We start from the raw sequence: 21558 nt of genomic DNA, 5'->3' as shown, positions 1-21558 counted from the left end.
TGTTTCGGCTCCCTGGGTCTAATGGGTCAGGGGTTGGGAGTGATGGTGTCACACGGGAGCTCCTCCGTGGCCGGCTGGGAGGATCCAGCCCCTTGGGCCTGGGAGCACGCCCCGGCGCTCGCCTCCCTCCAGCCCTTCTGCCTTCGGCCTCCTGGGGCTTCATCCCAGAGCTTCTGTGGAGCTGCACTTGCAGTTTGCTAGTCACCAGCCCTGCAGGGCTGTTTGAGTTTTAGTGACTTACACTGAAATACAAGTAAAAATTTAGCCTTTTACTTTCACTAGCCCCTGGAGCTACATTTCTGTTATTACAGAAAGTTCTGTTGGCTAGCGCAGCCATCTCCTGCACTCACGACAGTGTGATCTTGGGCCTGTGATTTTGCCTCCTTGGGTCAGGATGGCGATAGTGATAGCATCCACCTCCCAGGATTTGCTGTGAGGGTCCCCATGAGTCCGGACCTGGCTCATCGGGAGCCCTCAGCAAACCTTAGCCATGGGCAGGAGCCTCCCTGCTTGCTCCTAGGTGCCGCAGGGGTAAGATGGGGACTCACGCCGCCAGGTCCTGCCTCCAAACTTCTGGCCAAGAAGGCAGCCAGATGGTGATGTGGAGCAACGCCTGTGAGGGAGGAAGGCCTCAGTCAGACCGGGGCGGGAGGGGGTGGCCCTCCTTGTGCGTGTGCGCACGCGTGTGTTTATGCCCGCAGGGGCAGTCTGGGTCTGCAGGGCATCAGGGGTGGTAGGGGAGGGCTGGCCTGGGTACAAGAGGGGACTCAGTCTCTTGGGAATGAGGGCAGAAGGTGGTGGAAGAGGCTCAGGATCTGCTTTCCTCTGCTGCATCCCAGCTGCCCAGCATTGGGTACTCATGGCATCCTTCCTGTCCTCAGTTTCCCCATCGATAAAAGGTGGGTCCTCATTGTCCCCCAGTGGGTCAGGAGGTGAGAGAGTCAGGCCAGTGCGTAGAGCTTCTTCAGGGGGCAGCTGCAGAAAGCGGCTGTGATACAGCCTCTGCCTCACTGGGGCCAGGAACCCCGCGTCCCACTGCGCCCCAAGCCAGAGCCCTCCACGTCTGTCCCTGAGAAGTAGCCACAGCCCTTACGGTGGCCTCTCAGGCTTCCCCGGTAGTCTCATGTGCTCCGTTCCCCTCCACCCTCCCGACTGGGCCTCACGCAGGCCCCACCTGGCCTTGGCGCCACTCTTGGGCCTGGGGCACTCTCCCCTCTCCCCTGGCCCCAGTGGCTGCCTCATCTCTCAGTGAGAATTTCTGCTTACCGTTCACCATCTCAGTGAGTCCTCCTCTGAATACCCTGGATAAAACCAGAAACCCTCACCCCTTCCCACATACCTAGTCCTCCGTGTGCTGCTTTTCTCCATAATGTTTGTCAGCTTCTGTTACAGCATGTAATTTGCCTCTTCGTTTAGCTTTACCTCGAGGCCTGTCCACCCTCTCCCCTTCCCCCATAAACTCCCCTAGGGCAGGGAGTTCTGTTTTGGTCCCTGCTGCCTTCCTGGTGACTAGAGCAGTGCTGACACAGCATGGGTGCCATAGCGGTGGAAGGAATGAATGCAGGATTTTTTGTTTTGCCTTTACTTGACCCAACTCTGACCTCAAAAGCTATGATTGGGGGTGCTATCCCTGCCTAGGTTCATGAAAGCTCTGGACATGGCCATGTGGTGGGGACACAGTGAGGACCAGGACACTCCCATCCCTGCCTTGTGGAGCTCCCCATCCAGTGGGGGAGGTACCATTACCCAGATAATTGTCCAAGTGACTGAGCACATTAGAGGTAAGTGCTGTGAGAGGGCAGAAAGCTGAGCTCCGAGGATCTGTGACTCTTTGTGGGGCAAGGAACAGTCAGGGCAGGCTTCTCTGAGGAAGTGAGGATTTAGCAGGTGAAGATGGGTGAGCAGTGTGCCGGCTTGGGGGACTAATATGTGCAAAGGTCCTGGGGTATGTGTGTGAGAGAGAGCACACACGCAAAGACTGTTTGAGGGACCAGAGAAGAGCGTGTGGGGATGGTGCTACTGATCAATGAGGCAGGAGGGTAGGCAGGGGTCATTTCTGGTGGCCCTTGTCTCCGTGAAGGCCTGGGATGTGATCCCCGAGCAGGGGAGGTACAGGGTCAGAGCTGTGTTTGGAGGGTCTCTGCCCAGATGCAGCCTGGTGACCCGGTGTGTTTGGAGCCCGTGGCCAGGCCGGCTCAGATATCTGACGTGATTTCTGTGGGGTGCTCTAAGGCCCTGGGTGACGGGCTGAGGGGGCAGATGTGGGGCGGGGGTGGCAAGAAAGAGAAGGAAATCTGCTCTGTGCTTATTCTCGTCCCAGTATCTTTTGCAGGCCGCCTACGTCTTCAGCCTGCTCCCAGTCCTACCTGCTCCAAGTAGACAGATGGGGCAGCTGAGGGGACTGTGCGCCGTTGAAGAGAAAAAAAAGTATCTTTAATGCTGCCTTCCCGCTGAGGAGGTGGAATAGGTAACAATTCACAGGTTACAGAAATGTGCAACGTGGGAGGCGAGGGTCCCCCTGCTGCCCCCAAGCAGTGGCAGTAACACCTGACGGTGCCGAGCAGCTGCGCCGCGGGCAGAGTTCAGGGGGCAGGGTGTGGAGTGGCTACTTCAGTCCTCACCGCCCCGAGTGCCCGCTGCTCCTGTCTCCGGTGTGTGGGCAGCGAAGGAAGGGGGAAAAGGGGATGCAACGTGCCCAGGAGGTGGCAGAGCCCCGAGGGGAAAGCGCATCTGGTTCCCGAAGCAGCCTTGACCCCTGCACCTGTGATTCTGCCTTTTAGGGCACAATTCCCTCCACGCAGGTGACGTTTACACACGCACCTCCTCGTGGCCCCCAGCCTGACACCCTTCCCTGCCAGAGCCGTCGTCGCATGGCTGCTTTCCTGAAGAGGTTGCTGCGGCTCACGTTTACCCTGGGGCCGTGAGCGACACTGCCGGCTCCGGAGCCTGGTGGGTGAGAAAGCACCAGAATGGAGGCCCTGTGCTGCGTGCCCATTTGTGTGGCGGAAGGCGGCTGGGGACCATGTCCTGTGCAGCCGTGAGCGCGCGGACTGACCTGCCTGTGGACGCTGCCCCTGTCCGAGCCACGCCGCCCTGCCACACGGGACCTGAGCCCGCGCTGGAGGCACTACCGGCCTCCCCACTGCACAGAGGGGGACACTTGGAGCTCACAAAGTTGGGGAGCAAGGACCCGGCTTCCGGTGTGCCAGACTCGTGCCACGGGGCCACCAGCCCTGCCAGCTACGCGCTTCCTGGTCTGAGGACTGGCACTGGTCGTCGCACTTAGTGACTTAGTTTCTTCACTAAAAAGAGATTGTAAAAGTGCCGGGGAGGGGGTGCCTGGCCTGTGGTGAATGAGACACCGGCACATGGGAGTCTGCTCCTTCTTTTTAGTGCTGTCACATTCATGCCAGAGCCCTGGGGCGGGCGTTTCGGCTGCTTCCAGTCTTTCACGATTTCAGCAAGTGCACCCTTGGCACAGTGGTTCACAGCCAGGGGGTGGCTCTGCCTGCAGGGGACATTTGGTAGCGTGTGAGGACTTTTTTTTTTTTTTTCTCTCTTAGAGCAGGGGGAGGGGTGGGAGGGAGGGAAAGGGAGAAGCCACCTCTGCCCTGAGCGCAAAGCCCCAGGAGCCCCAAGCCGGCTTGATCCCATGACCCTGAGATCATGACCTGAGCCCGAGATTAAGAGTCAGACGCTGAATCCACCGAGCCCCCCCAGGCGCCCCTATGAGGACTTTTTTTTTTTTTTAAGATTTTATTTATTTATTTGACAGAGATCACAAGTAGGCAGAGAGGCAGGCAGAGAGAGAGAGAAGGGGAAGCAGGCTCCCCGCTGAGCAGAGAGCCTGATGCGGGACTCGATCCCAAGACCCTGAGACCATGACCTGAGCCGAAGGCAGAGGCTTAACCCACTGAGCCACCCAGGCGCCCCTATGAGGACTTTTTTGATAGTCACAGCTCAGGGGAGGGTGTGTGGGTAGAGACCAGAGATGCTGATAAACGGCCCCCTCTGCGCACAGCACCTTCTGCACCGCGAGTTACCCGGTTCCAGATAACACTCCTGCTGAGGTGGAGAAACCCCACCTTAGAACTTCTTGCACCACCGTGATCATTTTCTTGCAGGAGAAATTCCGACGGGGTTTGCCACTTTCCCAGTATTGCTAAAGTGCGCTCACAGAGTGAGGGACCAGTTCACAGAGCCGCGGATGGCCAGCAAGGCAGTGGCTTCCCTCTGCTCACGCCGCCCACCCTGTGAGAGTCTTTCCTCCTGGATTCCCGCAAGCAGGTGCTGCCTGTTGAACGACAGGTTCCTGTGGTCTTTGCGTTCATCTCCTGAGCAAGTCCTCCTCAGGGAGCTGTAGCAAAAGTGCAGATTAGAGGGCAGGTGGTGGAAGCCCCTGCGGGGTTGTAGCCCCGGGAAGAGCCGCACCCTGCTGTCTCCAGCTCCAGGAACCTCGGCCTCCCCTCCTGCCTCCCTTATGCCATCTGTGCCATCTGGCGTAGAAAACCAAGTGGGGGTGGGGGGCAGAGGAAAAAAGGACTTGACAAGTGGCAAGGAAAGGAATCTAACTTATTAGTCTGTTCTGGGCACAGGGCTTCACTCTGTGCACATTCATTCCACAAATAACTTTATAAGTGCCCACTGTTTACCCAGCGCCTTGCAAGGCTCAGAGGACCCAGGAGGGTCCAAGACAGGCCAGGGGCCCTGCTCTTACCATGCTGATATCATAGTGGGGAGAGGTCGACAATAAACTGGTTAACGAGTAAGTAGTCATGTCAGCCATAAGAAATGCTTACAAAGAAAAATAAAGGATAAGGAGAGGTATGGAGAAAAATAAAGGGTGAGGGGAGGTAGGATGGGTGCTCCCTTTTTGCTGCTTAGGAAGGCTTCTCGAAGAAAGCCATGTGAGTAGAGGCTGAGGAAAGGGGGTAGGGCCCCTCAGATTCTGACCAAGGGGGCAGCAGGTGCAAGGGCCCTGAGGTAGAGATGTCCTGGTGTGTTGGAGGAGCCACAGGCCTAGGCCCTGCTGAAATGGAGTGTATTTAGAGAAGTAAAGGGGGAACCGTGCAGACCTCATAGGGTCCTAAGGTTCCCGTAAGGACTCTGGCTTTTACTCGGAGTAAGATGGGGACACTGGAGGGTTTGAGCACAGGAGGGATGGGCTCCAACTGGGATGGTCCCAGGGTCCCAGACTATAGGAGGGGTGAGGACAGAAGGGCTAGAGCTCAGTGAGGCTTCACAACCCTGCCTCCCCCTACCCAAGCAGCAGGAACCACACAACCCTAATTTTACAGATGAGGAAACAGGTTTGGAAGGACCCTGCCCAGGGCTGCCACGAGGGCCTTCCCCAACTGGCGGCCCTGCCTCGCCCTGTGAGTTGCTTCTCACGGATCTGACTCTGGCTCTGTGAGTTGAAGCTTCTCAAGGAGTTACAGTTTGGAAACCATTGAGCAATAAGTAACACCCGTGAGTCAGATAGATGGGAATACAAATGTCTTTTTTTTTTTTTTTTAAAGATTTTATTTATTTATTTGACAGAGATCACAAGTAGGCAGAGAGGCAGGCAGAGAGAGAGGAAGGGAAGCAGGCTCCCCGCTGAGCAGAGAGCCCGATGTGGGGCTCAATCCCAGGACCCTGGGATCATGACCTGAGCCAAAGGCAGAGGCTTTAACCCACTGAGCCCCCCAGGTGCCCCTAAAATAAACTATTGTAGAGCGTTTGAGACCTTATGGTGCAGTAGGTCAGTGACACCCGTGTACTCTGCAGCCCTTGAGGCCAATAAAAGCTTGCCAGAGTGCTCAGAGTCTCCTTGGGGACCCCTGTCCTGTTGCCTTCCCCCATACCTGCTCAGTGACCACCGAGAGCAGTGATCTTCATCTCTGTTCAGCTGTCTTCTGTGCAGAGCTAGACGTCCCCTCCCCTCCCTCTAGCCCACTCCCCACACCATGGGGCCATGGCCCTTCTCATGGCCCTTCTCCAGCAGGATTGTTGTGTGGAGGGAAGCTCTGCAGTCACACAGGGCGGGGTGTCACCTGCCTGTGGCTGCACAGCCTGGAAGCCTGGGGGTGAAAGTCAGATCCTCCAGACCTCCTCCTTCCTCATTGGTGACCCAGCCTCCTCCTCCTTCTTCTTTTTTAAGATTTTTTTATTTATTAGAAGGCAAATGAGCATGAGCAGGGAAGTGACAGGCAGAAGCAGAGGAAAAGGGAGAAGCAGGCTTCCTGCTGAGCTGAGAGCCTGATGCGGGCTCAATCCCAGGATCCTGAGACCATGACCTGAGCCAAAGGCAGACGCTTAACGACTGAGCCACGCAGGCGCCCTAACCCAGCCTTCTCGAGGGGAAAATGCAGGCACACCAGCTTTGGGGAGGATGAGCCCTGGAAGCCAGGACGCCTGACTTTGGCTCCCCTCATTTTTTGGACTCTCAAACCTAGGTTCTTTCTTTATAGTTACTTTTTTTGTCATAGGATACAGAAAGCTATGTTAAGCCCGTTTTGTGTGGTGCAGTATAACAAACAGCTAACGAGCAGAGCCCGGTGTAGCCACAGCAGAACACAGTCAGCTCCTGGAAGTTCCCCCTCCGGTACTCCTGATACCCACTCTCCTGACGTTCACGGATTTGGTTCCTTGACATTCAGCATCGTTTTATAAGTGAGAAAGGCGTCCCAAACACGTAGTGTGGTGGTGGTGCCTGTTCCAGACATACTGTGAATGGACCCATGACTGTCGTGTTGTGCGTCTGGCTTATTTCATTTATTTCATAGTAACCTTCTTAGGCTTTGTTCCTGTTGTATGTGTTGGTAGTGAGAGGAGGAACGTTCTGCTGTATGAATTTACCTCCGTTTGTTTATCCGCTCTCCTGTGGTAGACACTTGGTCTACTTCCATTTCAGGGGTTACTGTGAGTATTGCTGCTGTGAACATTCTAGTGTAGGTCCCTTGCTAAACAGGGTTGGGTTGTGGAATTGCTGGTCCTGGAGTGTGGGTGCTTATTGAGTTTTAATTTTTACTGCCAAGCAATTTTCCTTAGTGGGTGAACCATATTACACTTCCACCAGTAATCATTTGTGACTTTGTCAACACTTGGCATTGTCAGTTTTTAAAATTTCAGCCATCCTCTTTCTCTTGCATTTCTCTTTAAATAATGAGATTGTATGTGTACCTTAGTAGTGTGGGTGTCCTGTCTTGTGAAGTGGCCTTGCCCTTTTCGCCTTGCCTCCCAGGGAGCTCACCTTGAGCCTACAGGCTGCAGCTCTGGCCCAGGCCCTTGACTGACTTGGGCCCCGACACTCAAGGAAGTGGCGAGTGGGGATGGGGCCATGTAGGCCCTCCCTGCCATGGGGTGTGCTGCCTGTGGGCCGGTGGCCAGGGCAGGCCCCTGCTTGCTGACACTGGCTTCCAGAGGCCATTCTCTGCCCTCCTGCCTGGGCGGCCTCTGCCGGCTGCTCCCTGGGGAGCAGGCCATCCTCTTGGCTTCAGTGCCTGGTATTTCATCACTCCAGGGCCACGTCAGAGACTCCTCAGTGGGAGGTTGGGGTGGAGTCTGGGAAGGGCAAGGGGGTCTTCCAGTTCCTCCCCTGCCCTTGCTCAAGCTGCTGCTGGCTCTCTAGATGCCGAAATGAGAATGTAGAAAGTGGCCCCAGGTGCCGAGCAGTGGCCAGGGCTCCCGCCTTCCTCAGTAGGGAGACCCAAGGTAAATGGCTTCTTCTCTCTGCGCTTCTGCCCTCCCCTGGGCATGGTCACTGCCCTTCCGGTGGGGCGGTTGTGATTGTTCAGGAGGGACTCCACGAGGGCACCCCACTTGCTCAGAGCCACCCGGCTGGCAACAGCTCTCAGACTCTGTGATCCTGACGGCTCTTGGCCACACCTGGCTGCCTTTGCTTCTCTCGGACCATGGCAGCTGTGTGTTTGAACACTCACCCACGTGTTTGGCTGTTCCCCGGGGGCCAGGCCAGGCAGTAGGCCGAGCTACCAACTATCCCAAGACACGCAGAATCACGGAGGTGAAGTCATCGGGCTGGAGATGGGAGGGGAGCCCAAGATTGGACGCCAGGCCCCCGGTCCTGTCTTTCCACATCCACCCTTCCTTGGGACTCGGGTTCTCCATCTGGCTTCTTTGGAACTTCTGAATCGTGCTGGTACTGGAGAGCGCGGTGCCAGCCCCTGTGTCAGGGGAGGACCTCTGAACTTCCCACCACCTCTAGCCAGGCCTGAGCTTCATGAAGGCAGGGGCTGTGTCTTCCTGATGATTCATCTCCGGGACCCCTCTGGTTGTCTGGAGCTTAGGATATGCTCAGAGGAGATTGGTGGCATGAATAGACTCTGGAAATGTTTCCATGGCTCTGTCTGGCCCTGGGCTGGGGAGATGCGGTTCATTCATTATGCACTTGGCAGATACCCAGATGCTGTCCTCATCCACTAGATGAGCACTGAGTTAGGTGTCGGGAGAATTGGCTGAGGAGGTGCACAAAGGGCATCTAGGCTCTGGGGTCAGGAAGGCTTCCTGGAAGAGGCTTTGTTTCAGCTGAGACCTCAAAAGGAGGAGGGAGAACCCACAGAAGGTATAGGGGATGGAGGCCAGAGACAGAAGCCTGGTTAGAGAGAGGGGTGTGGGGAGGAGGAGCTGGAGACAGATGGAGTACCAGCTATAGTGGTTGTCATGGTCATAGCTTTCTGGGTGACACTGGGCTCGTGCTGGAAGGGACTTTGTTCTGTGAGCACACTGAGGAACCCCAGAAGGGTTTTTAACCTGGAGGAACAGGGCCAGATTTAGATGGAGTCTAAGGGTTGAAAGCAGAGACTCAGAGCCCAGGAAGAAGGCCAGGGCAGTTGGGAGAGGTGTCAGGAAGCGGGTGGATGGACAGTGGGGACTGCTGGCCTGAGCAGGGGCAGGAGGCAGCTGGAGTGAAGGTCAGCAGAGGCCAGGTCCTGAAAGGCCTTGAATCCCAAGCAAGGGAGCTCGGCTCTTTCCTGAGGCCAACGGGAAGCCACGGAAGGGTTTTGAGTGGGGGAAGGACAAGGTCAGATTTGAGGGGTCTGGCTGGTGAATGGGGACAGATTGAAAGGAGGGATAAGGGAGCGGGAAGTCTAGGGAGGGGGTGAGGGAGGCCCTCGAGGGAGAGGACAGCGCTGGACCTGGACGGGAGCCAGTGAGCCAGGCCACTGGGAGGGCGGGAGGTGGGGCAGGAGGCGGGGCGAGAGGCGGGGCGAGAGGCGGGGCAGGTGCCGGGACTGGTCACATTGGAGGTGGAAGCGCAGGCTGCTGGGATCTTCAGGCTCTGCGTCCTGGGTGTTCTGTCCGCGGAGCGTGAACGCCTCAGGGCTGGTCCTGCCTACTGCGCACGGGGGCCCCTCTGCTGCTCCTGGCCCTGCCTTGGCGGCTCGGAGTCCAGAACGTGATTTCTCACCCACGCTGTTTACTTCCCTGTCACTGTCCATCTTGTCTTTCCTTTCGCTTCCTCCCACTTACCTCCCTTCCCTGCCCAGGCCTGGGCAGCCTGCCACCGTCACATGCCAGGCAGTAGTGCGTTCGGCCGCCAGCTCCCCTGGGGCATGAGCGAAAGCTGATGCCCACGGTGTCCCTAGAGCCAGCTGCCACTTCTCTGGGGGCCGCTGTAGCTCCTGACCTGCTGTCCGCAAATAACCCCAGCCTGGGAAAGGCAAAAGGCGCCTTGGGCTCCATGGCCCCTTTCCAGGCTTGTGGCTCCAGGTAGGGGCCCAGCGGGCGGCTGCCTCCCGCCCTTCTCCCTTCCACCCTGGGAACCTGAGACGAAGCAGCGGACTCGGCGTCTGTCAGTCTGTTGGCTGCTGGTCCCTGAGGACGGAAGTGGAGGTCCTGGGGAAAGGACCAGGGCCTTGGTTGAGCCCCCGGGACTGACTCCTAAGCTCCAGACAAGTGCATACACAGTAGGTTGCTGTCTTGTTCGAGATCCTGACTGTCGGAGACTTCTCTTCCCGCAGTCATCTGGTGGGGCAGAGGGGACTGAGGCTGAGGGAGTGACGTAGGGTGGCTTGGCACAGGGAGTGGGGGATACTTGGTTTGCTAAGGGTGCTAGGCTGAAAGGAGGGGAGGGGGCAGAGAAAGAGTGCAGTGTGTGCGTGTGTGCGTGTGTGTGTGTCTGTGTGGGGGGTGGCAGGCAGATGCTGGTGGCTTTGAGCGCTCCCTCAGGTGCCCAGGGCTGTCTGATTCATCCCAGGTTACCTCAGTGTGGGGGCCCGGGAGTGACACGGGGTGGGGCCACTGCTCCCTCCTTCCCACCCAGTGCGCAGTGAAGGCAGGCGGGTGGCGGGACTCCCTCGGCTCAGGGAAGCTGGAGGAGTCCAGGGAGCTCTGTTCCCTCCAGAGTAAGGCTCTGAGGGCAGGGTCATGCTCCCCCTGCCCCCAATCCCCAGTTGGAGTCCCTGAGGACGAGGCCACATCTTTCCCCTCGGTCTGGGCCAAGTGGGCAGGGCTCCCTACCCTCCCTGACTCCACTCCGTGTGGCGCCGGCCAAGCAGCCAGAGGGGCCAGAGCCTAGTTGGCCTGAGGGCAGGGGCCGCGGCTGAGTCCCCCTGGCATTCACAAGCTCCTCTCTTGTCTTGCAGACTGTGTTCTGTCCACCGTGCCTCCTGCATGTTCTGCTGCCCTGAGCTGTCCCAAGCTAGGTGACAGCGTGTCACGCTGCCACCATGAACGAGGTGTCTGTCATCAAAGAAGGCTGGCTCCACAAGCGTGGTAAGGGGCTGCTTTTGTCCACTGGATTGCATCTCTCACCTCTTGCCTGGGTTTTCCTCCTGGCAGCTGGTGCCCAGGGAGGCAGAGGGACAGGGTCCTTATGGCCTAAGGAGCCAGGCTGCTGAGACTAACCTGCCTGCCCAGGCCAGTTGCTCCTCACAAGCCCGTTTCGTGGAATCCTTCAGCAGCAGCCTGGGGAGCTGCAAATCTGCCTGGGGCTCAGTCCCCCGGCCTTGCTGGGCACCGTGTATAAGCCCCCGGGGCCAAGTCTCAAATCTGCCTCTGCATCCGTGGTCTGAGTCATAGCCCCATTTTATAGATGAAGAAACTGAGGCTTAGGGAGGGGAAGTCTCTTGACCTAAGTAACACAGTGAGGCAGTACTCAACATTCATTCATTGTGCACCTACTGAGTATGTGTGGTCTGCCAGGCCGTCCTGGGCTCCCAGGCTCCTGGGACATGTGCCCCCTCATGGAGGTTACATTCTAGTGGGGGCTGAGGACACCAAACAGAGAAGCAGGCATACGATGTCAGGTGGTGAGGAGTGTTCTTATGAGCAGTAGGGACTCTGAGGGCGAGCCTTTCTGAGGAGGGGGCAGTGGTGGAGGCCCGGGGTGGGAGTGGGGAGGGTGGAGGGAGGCGAAGGAGTGAGCCACACACGTAGCTGGGCAAGGCTGTCCTAGGGAACTGGATAGTAGGGACAAAGGCAAGAGTGTACCTGGTTGAGTTGGCCGGGCTGGCTGGAGTGGGGAGAGCAAGGCCTAGCCAGATGTGGCATCCGACCATGCTGGGCCCTGGAGGCCATGGGAAGGACCTTGGCTTTAATTAACACTGCAGGCGATCTGAGCCTAGGACACTGGGAGCTGGGCCTGGCCTCGTCTGTTTGTACGGCTGGGCAGCTGAAGCCTGGAGAAATGAAGTCATCAACAGTGAGGAGCCTAACGGCCTGCAGCGTTAGAGCCCAGGCCTCCTGTCCCCAGAAGCATGGAGCTCCCCGCTTGAGGGGGCAGCCATCCAGGCGCTGTGGAGTGAAGGAGGCAGACTGTCCGGCTTCTGTGGACCTTCTCCTAGGGAGGGAGGGGGCCAAACCTGGTGGTCTCTGCTTTCTGTGCGCCCCCATTTAGTCAGCAGACTCATACTGAGCGGCTGCTGTGCTCCAGGCACTGGCGACTCGGCAGTGGACCAGGCAGGCGAAAGTTGCCCTTCTCATGTTGACGTCTTACATTCAGTAGGGAGGGTGGGTGGCACCTGAGGGGACCAGTGCTTGCAGTGGTGGTAAGGGGCATGGAGAACAGTGGAGCAGCGGGAGAAGGGATGTGGGAGGAAGCAAGGGGAGCTGTCGTAAACAAGGTGGTCAGGGATAGCCTCACTGAGAAGGGGTATTTGATAATGACCTGTGGAAGTGCAGGGAGTGAGCCCCACGGCTACCTGGGGTAGGAGAGGGCAGCCGTGAGGCCAGAGGGGGAGTGGGCCAGACGTGTTTGAAGAGGTAAGGAGGCCAATGGGGCCAGTCCCGTGAGAACCAGAAGTGCCCTCTCCTTCTGCCCTGTCCCAGTCTGCAGACACAGAGCAGTGAGGAGGGATGGAAGTGATCCCCAGGGCCAAGCCTCCACAATCAGACTGGGCAGGGGAGACCTGATTCCCACAGACCTTTCCAGGCAGGGATGGTATATGAGGCACCTTGATCGTACTTGCCCAGGGTGGCCATGAGTTTGGGGCTGTCGATGGAACTTTCTGAACCTTGGCAGATGTCAGAGTTCTAATCCTGGCTCTGCCACTTCCTCTTGGTGACTCTGAGCAAGCTCTGTTACCTCTCTGAGCCTTGGTTTCACATCTGTAAAATGGGTTAACAGCCCAGGCCTCTGATCTGCTCAGTTCTCTGAGGGCAGGGATTGTTATCTGGCTATTTACTGTGGTAGCCCCAGGGCCTAGGAGAGTTCTTGGCATGGAACAGGTGCTCAGTAACTGATTGCTGATAGAATGATTAGGATCGTGTGCGGGTGGTATGAGGGTCTTAGGGTGTTGCCAGGGTCTCAGCTCCTGACTGTCCCCAAGCCAGCGGCTCACTGGGCTGGGCTGTGAGGAGCTCTGGAAGCGGCCAGAGAGCTATTGCCAGGCTGGGAACTTGTGTCTGGTCTAGGGCTGCCAATGGTATTAAATGTGGGTCTCAGCCCTTCTTATGCCTTCAGCACCTCCACTCATGCTGTCAGGGCCTAGATGAGCTACTCGGTTGGCCTGGCTGAGATGCACCCACCTTGGGTTTGCCCACGCAGATGCAGGGTGCTCTGGGGCCTCCCACTGCCTGCCATTCTTCTTCTTCTTTTTTTTTTTTTAAGTAAGCTCTAGGCCCAACTTGGGGCTTGAACTCCTGAACCCAAGATCCAGAGTCGAATGTTCTAAAGACAGCCAGGCAGGCATCATACCCCCCTCCCCGCCATAGTCCACCATTCTGAGCAGAGGTGGGAACGGGCAGATGGGCACCCATGCCATCTCACCCCACTTCTGGTGGCTAAAAATAATGGAGCCCCAGTTTGCCGTGTCCCTGTTTGGTGCCAGGCACGGGGCTCTGCTCTAGGCAAGCCCAGGTTTACTGTGTTTCCATAGCTGCCCTGGGAGGTGGTGCCGTCTTATAGGCAAGGAAGCGGAGGCTCGGCAGGAAGACTGATATACCCCGAGATTCAGCAAAGACTTACCCTCTGCCTCCTGAACCGGTGCTCTCAAGGCCTGGTCCACAAGTTACCTCTCGCTGAGCAGGGTCTGCTCAAGGAACCAGCAAAGTGAGAGCATGGCTCTTGGAGTCCCTCATGCCCTGTGCTGGTCCTCTTTCTGACATGGCCCCAGCACATCCTCTGCCGGCCCCTACCAGGCCAGCTCCTGCCTGCCAGTTTTGAGGCAGGCAGTGTAGTGGTCAAGAGGGGAGACTGGGTGGAGCAAACCTGAGTTCCAATCCCAGCTCTCCCAGTGAATCCCTGTGAGCCTCAGGCAAGTAATGGAGCCGCTGGGCCTCAGTTTTCTTATCTGTAAAATGGGATTATTGTGAAGATGTTTTTCCTTTCCTCCTCTGTTTGTTTCTCCCTTTCTCTTTTTCTTTCTCCTTACTTGAATATATAAAACATCACAGGTGAGTGCCTGCATCATAAGCTCACTCTAAAACCAATGTCCAGATCAAGACGTAGAACAAGACAGGGGCACCTGGGTGGCTCAGTGGGTTAAGCCTCTGCCTTCGGCTCGGGTCATGATCCCAGTGTCCTGGGATGGAGCCTCGTATCAGTCTCCCCCCTGCCTCAGTGAGGAGTCTGCTTCTCCCTCTCCCTCTGCCACCCCCCCCCCACCAAGCTCATGCTCACTCTATTGCAAATAAATAAAATCTTTTTAAAAAATTAAATGGAGGTAAAATTTGCATAACACAAAATTTACCATTTTAAAGTATACAGTTCAGGGGCACCTGGGTGGCTCAGTGGGTTAAGCCTCTGCCTTCAGCCCAGGTCCTGGCATCGAGCTCCATATCGGGCTCTCTGCTTGGCAGGGAGCCTGCTTCCCCCCCGCCCCCCGCCTACTTGTGATCTCTCTGTCAAATAAATAAATAATCTTTAAAAAAAAATAAAGTATACAATTCAGTAGCCTTTAGTACCTTCACAGTATGGCATAACCATCATCTCTGTCTCGTTCCAAAACATTCTCATCTCCTTGAAAGAAAGCGCCGCACTTATTAAGCAGCCACTCCTGGCTCCCTGCTCCTCCCAGCTTTTGGCAGCCTCTGATTTATTGTGATCAGTTTTCTGTGTCTAAGGATTTCGTTATTATGGGCATTTCTTACAAATGAATCATGCAGTTGGTGGCCTTTGTGTCTGGCTCCCTTTCATTTACCTTAATGTCTTCGAGGTTCGTCCATATCATACCTTGGATCAGCACTTTTTTCCTTCTTATGGCCAAACAACATTCCACTGTATGAAAATACCATGTGGTGTTTCTCCATACATCAGCTGATGAACATTGGGGTTATTTCTACCTTTTGGCTATTGTGAACAGAACTGCTATGAACATTTGTGTACAAGCATTTGAGTTACTTGTTTTCAGTTCTTTTGGGTACAGACTTAGGAGTGGAATCACTGGATCATATATTCTGCATTTATAATCTGTATTTGTACAGGTTGTATAAATTGGGTCATATATTCTATAATTATAATCTAATGCAGTCTCTGTGATTAATTATATGTATTTATGCGTATATGCGTCAGGGTTGTATATTCTGTATTTATAATCTGTAGTGTATTCTGTACTTAAAATTTTCAAGGAATCACCAGACTTTTCTGTAGGGCTGTAGGTAGCACTTCACATTCCCACCAGCAGTGCACAAGGCTTTCACTTTCTCCCACATCCTCACCAGCACTTTTCTGTTTCTGTTCTGTTCTTTCTCTTTTATTATTATTTTTGTTTTTTTTTTTTAATTTTTTAGAAGGGAGAGGGACAGCGAGGAAGAGAAAAAATCTTAAATAGGCTCCGCAGGGCTCCATCACACATCCTGAGATCATGACTTGAGCTGAGATGGAAAGTCAGATATGGGGCGCGTAGGTGGCTCAGGTCATGATCCTAGGGTCCTGGGATCAAGCCCTGAACTGGGCTTCCTGCTCAGCCAGGGAGCCTGCTTCTTTCTCTGCTGCTGCCCCTTTTTGTGTGCTCTCTGTCAAATAAATAAACAGAATCTTAAACAACAAAAAAAAAAGTCAGACACTTAACTGATTGAGCCACCCAGGTGCCTGTTTTCTTTTTTAAATTATAGCCCTCCTAGTTTGTACGAGGTGGTAGCTCATCATGGTTTTGGCTTGCATTTTGCTAGGGACTAATGATGTTGAGCATCTTTTCATGTGCTCGATGGCCATTTTTATATCTTTAGAGAAATGCCTATTCAAGCCCTTTGCCCATTTTTTAATTGGGCTATTTATTTTTTTGTTGTTGAGTTGTAGGAACTCTGTATATTCTGGATACTAGACCCTTATCAGAGCTATGATTTGCAGATATTTTCGCCCATTCTGCTTGTCTGTGTATCTTCTTGATAATGTCCTTTGCACATCAGTTTTATTTTTAATGATCAACTTTATTTTTTTCTTTTGGTGCTTGTAATGTTGGTGTCCTATCTAAGAATCCATTGCCAAATCCAGGGTCATAAAAGCTTACCCCATGTATTCTTCTAAGAGTTTACCATTTTAGCTCTTATATTTAAGTAGATCCATGTTGAGATAATTTTTGTATATGGTATATGGTGTGAGGCTGGAGGCCAGCTGTGTTCTTTTGCAGGTGGATGTCCTGTTGTCCCATCATTTGCTGAAGAGACTGTTGTTTCCCCACAGAATGGTCTTAGCACTCTTTTTTTTTTTTTAAGATTTTATTTATTTATTTGACAGACAGAGATCACAAGTAGGCAGAGAGGCAGGCAGAGAGAGAGGAAGGGAAGCAGGCTCCCTGCTGAGCAGAGAGCCCAATGTGGGGCTCGATCCCAGGACCCTGGGATCATGACCTGAGCCGAAAGCAGAGGCCTTAACCCACTGAGCCACCCAGGTGCCCCTGGTCTTAGCACTCTTGTTGAAAATTGATCATATGTGCAGATTTATTTTTTGACTCCCAGTTCTGTTCCATTGGTTTATCTGTCCTTAGACCACGCTAATTTGATTACCGTGGCTTTGTAGTAAGTTTTTGAAATTGGGAAGTATGAAGATTGACTTTTCTATTTCTGCAAAAAGAGTTGTTGAAATTTTGACAGGTGCCTTGCCATGTTGAATCTGTAGATCGCTTTGGGGAGTGTTGCCGTCTTAACATATGAAGCCTTCTGATCCATGAACATAGAATATGTTTGCATTTGTTTAGGGCTTTTATTTCTTTTAGCGGTGTTTTGTAGTTTTCAGTGTGTGCATCTTTTGCCTCCTTGTGCTATTGTAAATGGAATTTTTTTTTAATTCCCTTTTTGGATTGTTCATTGCTAACGTATAGAAACAACAGCTGTTTTTTTTGTTTTTGTTTTTCTTTTTGTTTTTTAAAGGTTTTATTTATTTATTTGACAGAGAGAGATCACAAGTAGGCAGAGAGGCAGGCAGAGAGAGAGGGGGAAGCAGGCTCCCTGCTGAGCAGAGGGCCCGATGTGGGGCTCGATCCCAGGACCCTGGGACCATGACCTGAGCCGAAGGCAGAGGCTTAACCCACTGAGCCACCCAGGCACCTCCAACAGCTGGTTTTTATGTGTTGATCTTGATGCATTTATTAGCTCTTGTCATTACTTGTGGATTCCTTGTGATTTCTGCAAATAAAGATAGTTTAACTTATTCCTTTTCAAGTTCAGTGCCTTTTATTTCTTTCTTTTTCTTTGTCTCTGGCTAGAACTTCCAGTGTAGTGTTTAACAGCAGTGGTGAAAGCAGTAGACATCTTGTTTTTTTCCCCGATGTTAAAGAGAAAGTTTGTAGTCTTTCATCATTGAATGATGTTAGCTGTGGATTTTTCATAGATACTCTTTATTATGTGGAGGAAATTCTCTTCTATTCCTAGTTTGCTAAGTATTTTTATTACGAAAGATTGTCGGGTTTTGTCAAGTATTTTTCTGTCACAGAATGATCATGTAGGTTTTTTCCCCCGTTCTATTAATGTGTATTACATTAGTTGATTTTCATAATTGAACCACCTTTGCATTCCTGGGATAAAACCCACTTGGTCATGTCGCATAATCCTTCCTTTGTGCTGTTGGATTTGGGATTTTGCTGGTTTTTGAACTTTGTATACATTGAGTCATTTAGTATTGACATTGAAAAGAATTGAGTAGGGGCGCCTGGGTGGCTCAGTGTGTTAAAGCCGCTGCCTTCTGCCTTCGGCTTGGGTCATGATCCCAGGGTCTTGGGATAGAGCCCCACATCGGGCTCTCTGCTCAGCAGGGAGCCTGCTTCCTCCTTTCTCTGCCTGCTGCTCTGCCTACTTGTGATCTCTATCTGTCAAATAAATAAATAAAATCTTAAAAAAAAAAAATTGACTGAGTTAAGTCCTAAAAGATACTTAGGGCAACACCTGACACAGAATACCAGTAGAGTGTTACCTAATCATTGTCATCGTTAATGGATACCTCGGCGAAGACTCAGAGAAGTGAAGCGACTTATTGGAGGCCACACAGCACACCCTGCTCCGAGCCCACCCTGCAAGCCTGCCTCCAGTGTGCCATGTGGGCGGGGGCCTGGCACAGTCTTGTTTTGCTTGCTTGCACAGGGGACCGATGATAGCAAGTACTTACTGAGTGCCTGTGGTGTGTTGGGCCCCAAGCTGGATGTCTTATGGTTGCCATCTCATGTTTTCTAACAGCTTGAGCTACAATTTGCACCCAATACAGTTCAGGAATCTGAAGTATACTGCAGTGGCCCTCGGTGCCATCAGAGCTGTGGAGGCCTCAGCCCCAGTCACTTTAAAGCATTTTCACTCCCCCTTGGCCGTTCCCCTCTGACCTCCCCCCAGACTCCCCCCCGCCCCGCTCCCAGGCCTAGGCAGCCACTGATCTGCTTTTCACCTATAGATTTGCTGCCTCGGGACATTGTATACAAATGGAACATCATTTGTGGGTCCCAAGCTTTTTTCATTTAGCATAGATTATGGTCTCTCCAGGTTGTATGTAGTGTGTAGTGATAACTTCTTCGTAGGACCTAGTACTGTTCTCTCGTCTGGATACGCCACGTTGTCTCTCTGTTCATTAGCTGACGGATTTTCAGTTTCCACTTCTTACAATTATGAGTAATATTGCTGTGGACATTCACGCACAAGTTTTTCTGCAGGTATGTTTCACCGTCTTAATTTAGTTCTCCACGGCCCTCTGGGGACTTGGTCCTCACTGTGCGGGCGTGTGTACACAGGGCGCTTGGATTTTCATGGTTTGAACAAATGGAAGCAATCAAGGGGCACTCAGAGGGCACAGCAGCAGTTAGACCCTGCCTGGCACGGTGTTGTGACATTTGATTGGCCCGCACGGCTGTCCTGGTGCACGCCAGCCCGTGGGATCTGGCCTTACAGGGCCACAGGGCGTGTGTGCTTGGAAGCCCGGGCCTCCCCTGGGAGTGGGCCACGTGCTGGCAGGGACGGCCAGGCTGGCTTGCTGCTGGCCACACGCAGAGGCAGCCGGTGCCCCAGGGCGGTGCAGCAGGCGCCTTCCTGCCAGGCCTGACCTCTGGGTCACTGGGGCCAAGCCCAGCGCCTGGCCTGGCCCAGCCTGCGTCAGCAGGGGCTACCTGGAGGGGCACTCTCCTCCCAGCCCTGTCATCAGCCCTTCTCCTACCCGGGGGCCCTTGCGGGTTGCTGTGACACAGGGCCTCCCGCCCTGACCACTCTCCCTGCCCCCTGCCCCGGCTCAGGTGAATACATCAAGACCTGGAGGCCCCGGTACTTCCTGTTGAAGAGTGACGGCTCCTTCATCGGCTACAAGGAGCGGCCTGATGCCCCTGACCAGACCCTGCCCCCCCTGAACAACTTCTCTGTCGCAGGTGCGTCTCGGGGCATGCCAGGCCAGAGGTCAGGTGCTCGGGGAACCAACCGCTGGCAGACCCAGGTGGCCCACGGGGCTTGGCCTTTCTTTGGTGTGGGCCTGTCCACGGCCTGCTTGCCCTCGGCTCCATTTCCCACCCTTCCCACCTGCCCCGACTGTGTATCAGCTGGGCCTGGGGTGGGAAGACTGAACTGGTGGCCAGTGGGGAGTAGGAAGAGGGCGAAGCCAGGCATTCCTCCAGCCCCTTACCCCAGGCAGCACCGCCTCTGGTTCTGAATCTGCCGGCCGGGTCCCGTGGTGCTGGTTGATGTCAGGCGCCTGCCATCCTTCCTGCCCTCTGGTAACGGCCCACTTCTCTGTCCCTCTGACCTCGAGATGGACAGCATGGCCTCCCTGCTCAGCTGATCACAGGGCCAACTTCACATCCTCTGTCCCCTCCGTGGTACCCCAAGTGGGGTCTTCCCGCTGGACCCTGGCTAGTAAAAGCTTATCAGGCCCAAATCCCTTGCCTGGTCCTCATAGAACCACAGTCCTGCCCCCGACCCCCTGCCACCTGGATTGGACTCCACGTCCTCATTGTCCCACCTCCTGAGAATATCTCAGAGGCACCCCCTTCTCCCCTGCTCCTCAGCCCAGACCACCAGCCTCTCCCACCCAGCTCCCCGTGCCAGCTTTTCCCATAGCAGCACCCGAGGCCACTCCCACCCATGCTCTCTGAATCCAACTCCAGTCTCCTCTCTGTCCTGGTCACTTTCCTTGTATTCTATGACTCTGATGAGGCTGTGCTCCATGCCAGCTTCTCACTTGAACTGTCAGCCTGTCCCGAGCACCTTCCCGTGCACTTTTCCCTGGATGTCCTCTCGTCCCGTTTACCTACCATGCCCCAAACTGGCCTTCAGCTCTCTTTGAGGGCTCAGTGCAGGGATGCTTCTTCCTCTGGGATACCCCTTGAGCTCTGAGCCAGGTTGGCTGCCTCCTGGGCATCCCCCGTCACAGCTCTGCTCACTGACCTATCATCGTCTGGTAGTCTGTCCCCCTCCCCGACACACACTGGACTTTGAGTCCCAGAGAGGCAAGGCCAGGGCCGACTCCATCACTGACGTATCTCTATACCATCTGGCACACAGGAGGTGGCTCGGGGAATGTGGGCTGCAGGCCAGCAGGGCTGTCCCCTCACCCTTCTGGCTTTGTCCCCTCTCTCTGTCCGCAGAATGCCAGCTGATGAAGACTGAGAGACCACGGCCCAATACCTTTGTCATACGCTGCCTGCAGTGGACCACGGTCATCGAGAGGACCTTCCATGTAGACTCTCCAGATGAGAGGTGAGCTTGGGCCTCTGTGTGGCCACCCTTTGAGAGTGACCTGGCCTAGTGTGAGGAGGAGGGCCACAGAGTGGCAGAGTCCCTTAGGCTCCTGCCCAGGAGTTTCCTGTCTCAGCCCTTCTGAGAGCTGGAAAGCAGGTTTTTTTTGTTTTGTTTTGTTTTTTTAGTTTATCTGATAGAGTGAGAGCACAAGCAGGGGGAGGGGCAGAGAGAAGCAGGCTTGCCACCGAGCAGAGAGCCCAGTTGCGGGGCTTGATCCCAGAACCCTGGGATCACGACCTGAGCCGAAGGCAGACACCCAACTGACTGAGGCACCCAGATGCCCTGAAAGCAGGGGTTCTTAGTCTGCAGACCTTCTGCGTTCTCAGACTGGAGTGGGCATTGGACTCCTGGGTGGAGCCCAACAGAACGGAGCTTTGGGCCCACATCGGGGCCTCTCACTGCCTGCCGACCCACGGAGGGCCACGGGGCCACCTTTTTAATGAGCATCACCATTGATTTTGAAGCAGATGGTTCAGAGATACAGTGTTAAAAGGATCGGTTTCATCATCAGAAGAGATGATACAGATTTACCTTGTTCAAAAGTCCCAAGTCGGGAGGTGTCTGTCACTTCTGCCCCATACAGCCCGTCCCCACGCAAACCACGCTTCTTCTGTGTTCTTGGAGAGCTTCATGGGTGGGCGGGCTCATTCAGATAGACTCTTGCACCCTGCTCCCCTGGTTGGTTCTTTTTACACAAAAGGTGGCATCATACACAGACTTCTGAATGCTGTTTTTCCCTCCGTGTGTCTTGGGGCATCTTTCTGCGTCAGTCCCCAGAGAGCCGCTGCCGCCGCTGCTCTGGCTGGGTTTGGTTTTAGGTGGCCACACACGTATCCCCAGGTTTTCTGAGCGGTTCTTGATGAATGTGATCGGGGTTGTTTCCAGGCTTTGGCTCATTACAGGCGGCGCCACAATAAAGTACCCTGTGCTTATCTCATTTAACGGATGTGCAGGCAACCCTGGAAGAGGAGTTCTTAG

General features: G+C 54.4%; 1 protein-coding gene across 3 annotated transcripts in view; it reads left to right on the top strand.

Annotated features, from left to right (window-relative positions):
* Positions 1-21558, top strand: part of AKT2 (AKT serine/threonine kinase 2) — a 47752-nt gene that overhangs the window by 8320 nt on the left and 17874 nt on the right. For 2 of the 3 annotated variants that reach the window (XM_032841964.1, XM_032841966.1), the window contains exons 2-4: positions 10587-10716; positions 19086-19214; positions 20427-20538. In XM_032841964.1, the coding sequence (XP_032697855.1) occupies positions 10671-10716; positions 19086-19214; positions 20427-20538 (287 nt within the window). In that variant the 5' untranslated portion in view covers positions 10587-10670. Of the gene's footprint in view, positions 1-2320; positions 2468-10586; positions 10717-19085; positions 19215-20426; positions 20539-21558 lie in introns of all 3 variants that reach the window. The other variant, XM_032841965.1, reaches the window with a different exon arrangement.

The sequence above is a fragment of the Lontra canadensis genome, unplaced genomic scaffold (assembly GCF_010015895.1).
Source record: "Lontra canadensis isolate GAN:19392208 unplaced genomic scaffold, GSC_riverotter_1.0 scaffold125, whole genome shotgun sequence".
Lineage (NCBI taxonomy): Eukaryota > Metazoa > Chordata > Mammalia > Carnivora > Mustelidae > Lontra > Lontra canadensis.
Note: the sequence above shows the minus strand (reverse complement) of the source record. Positions and strands in the feature narration are given on the sequence as shown.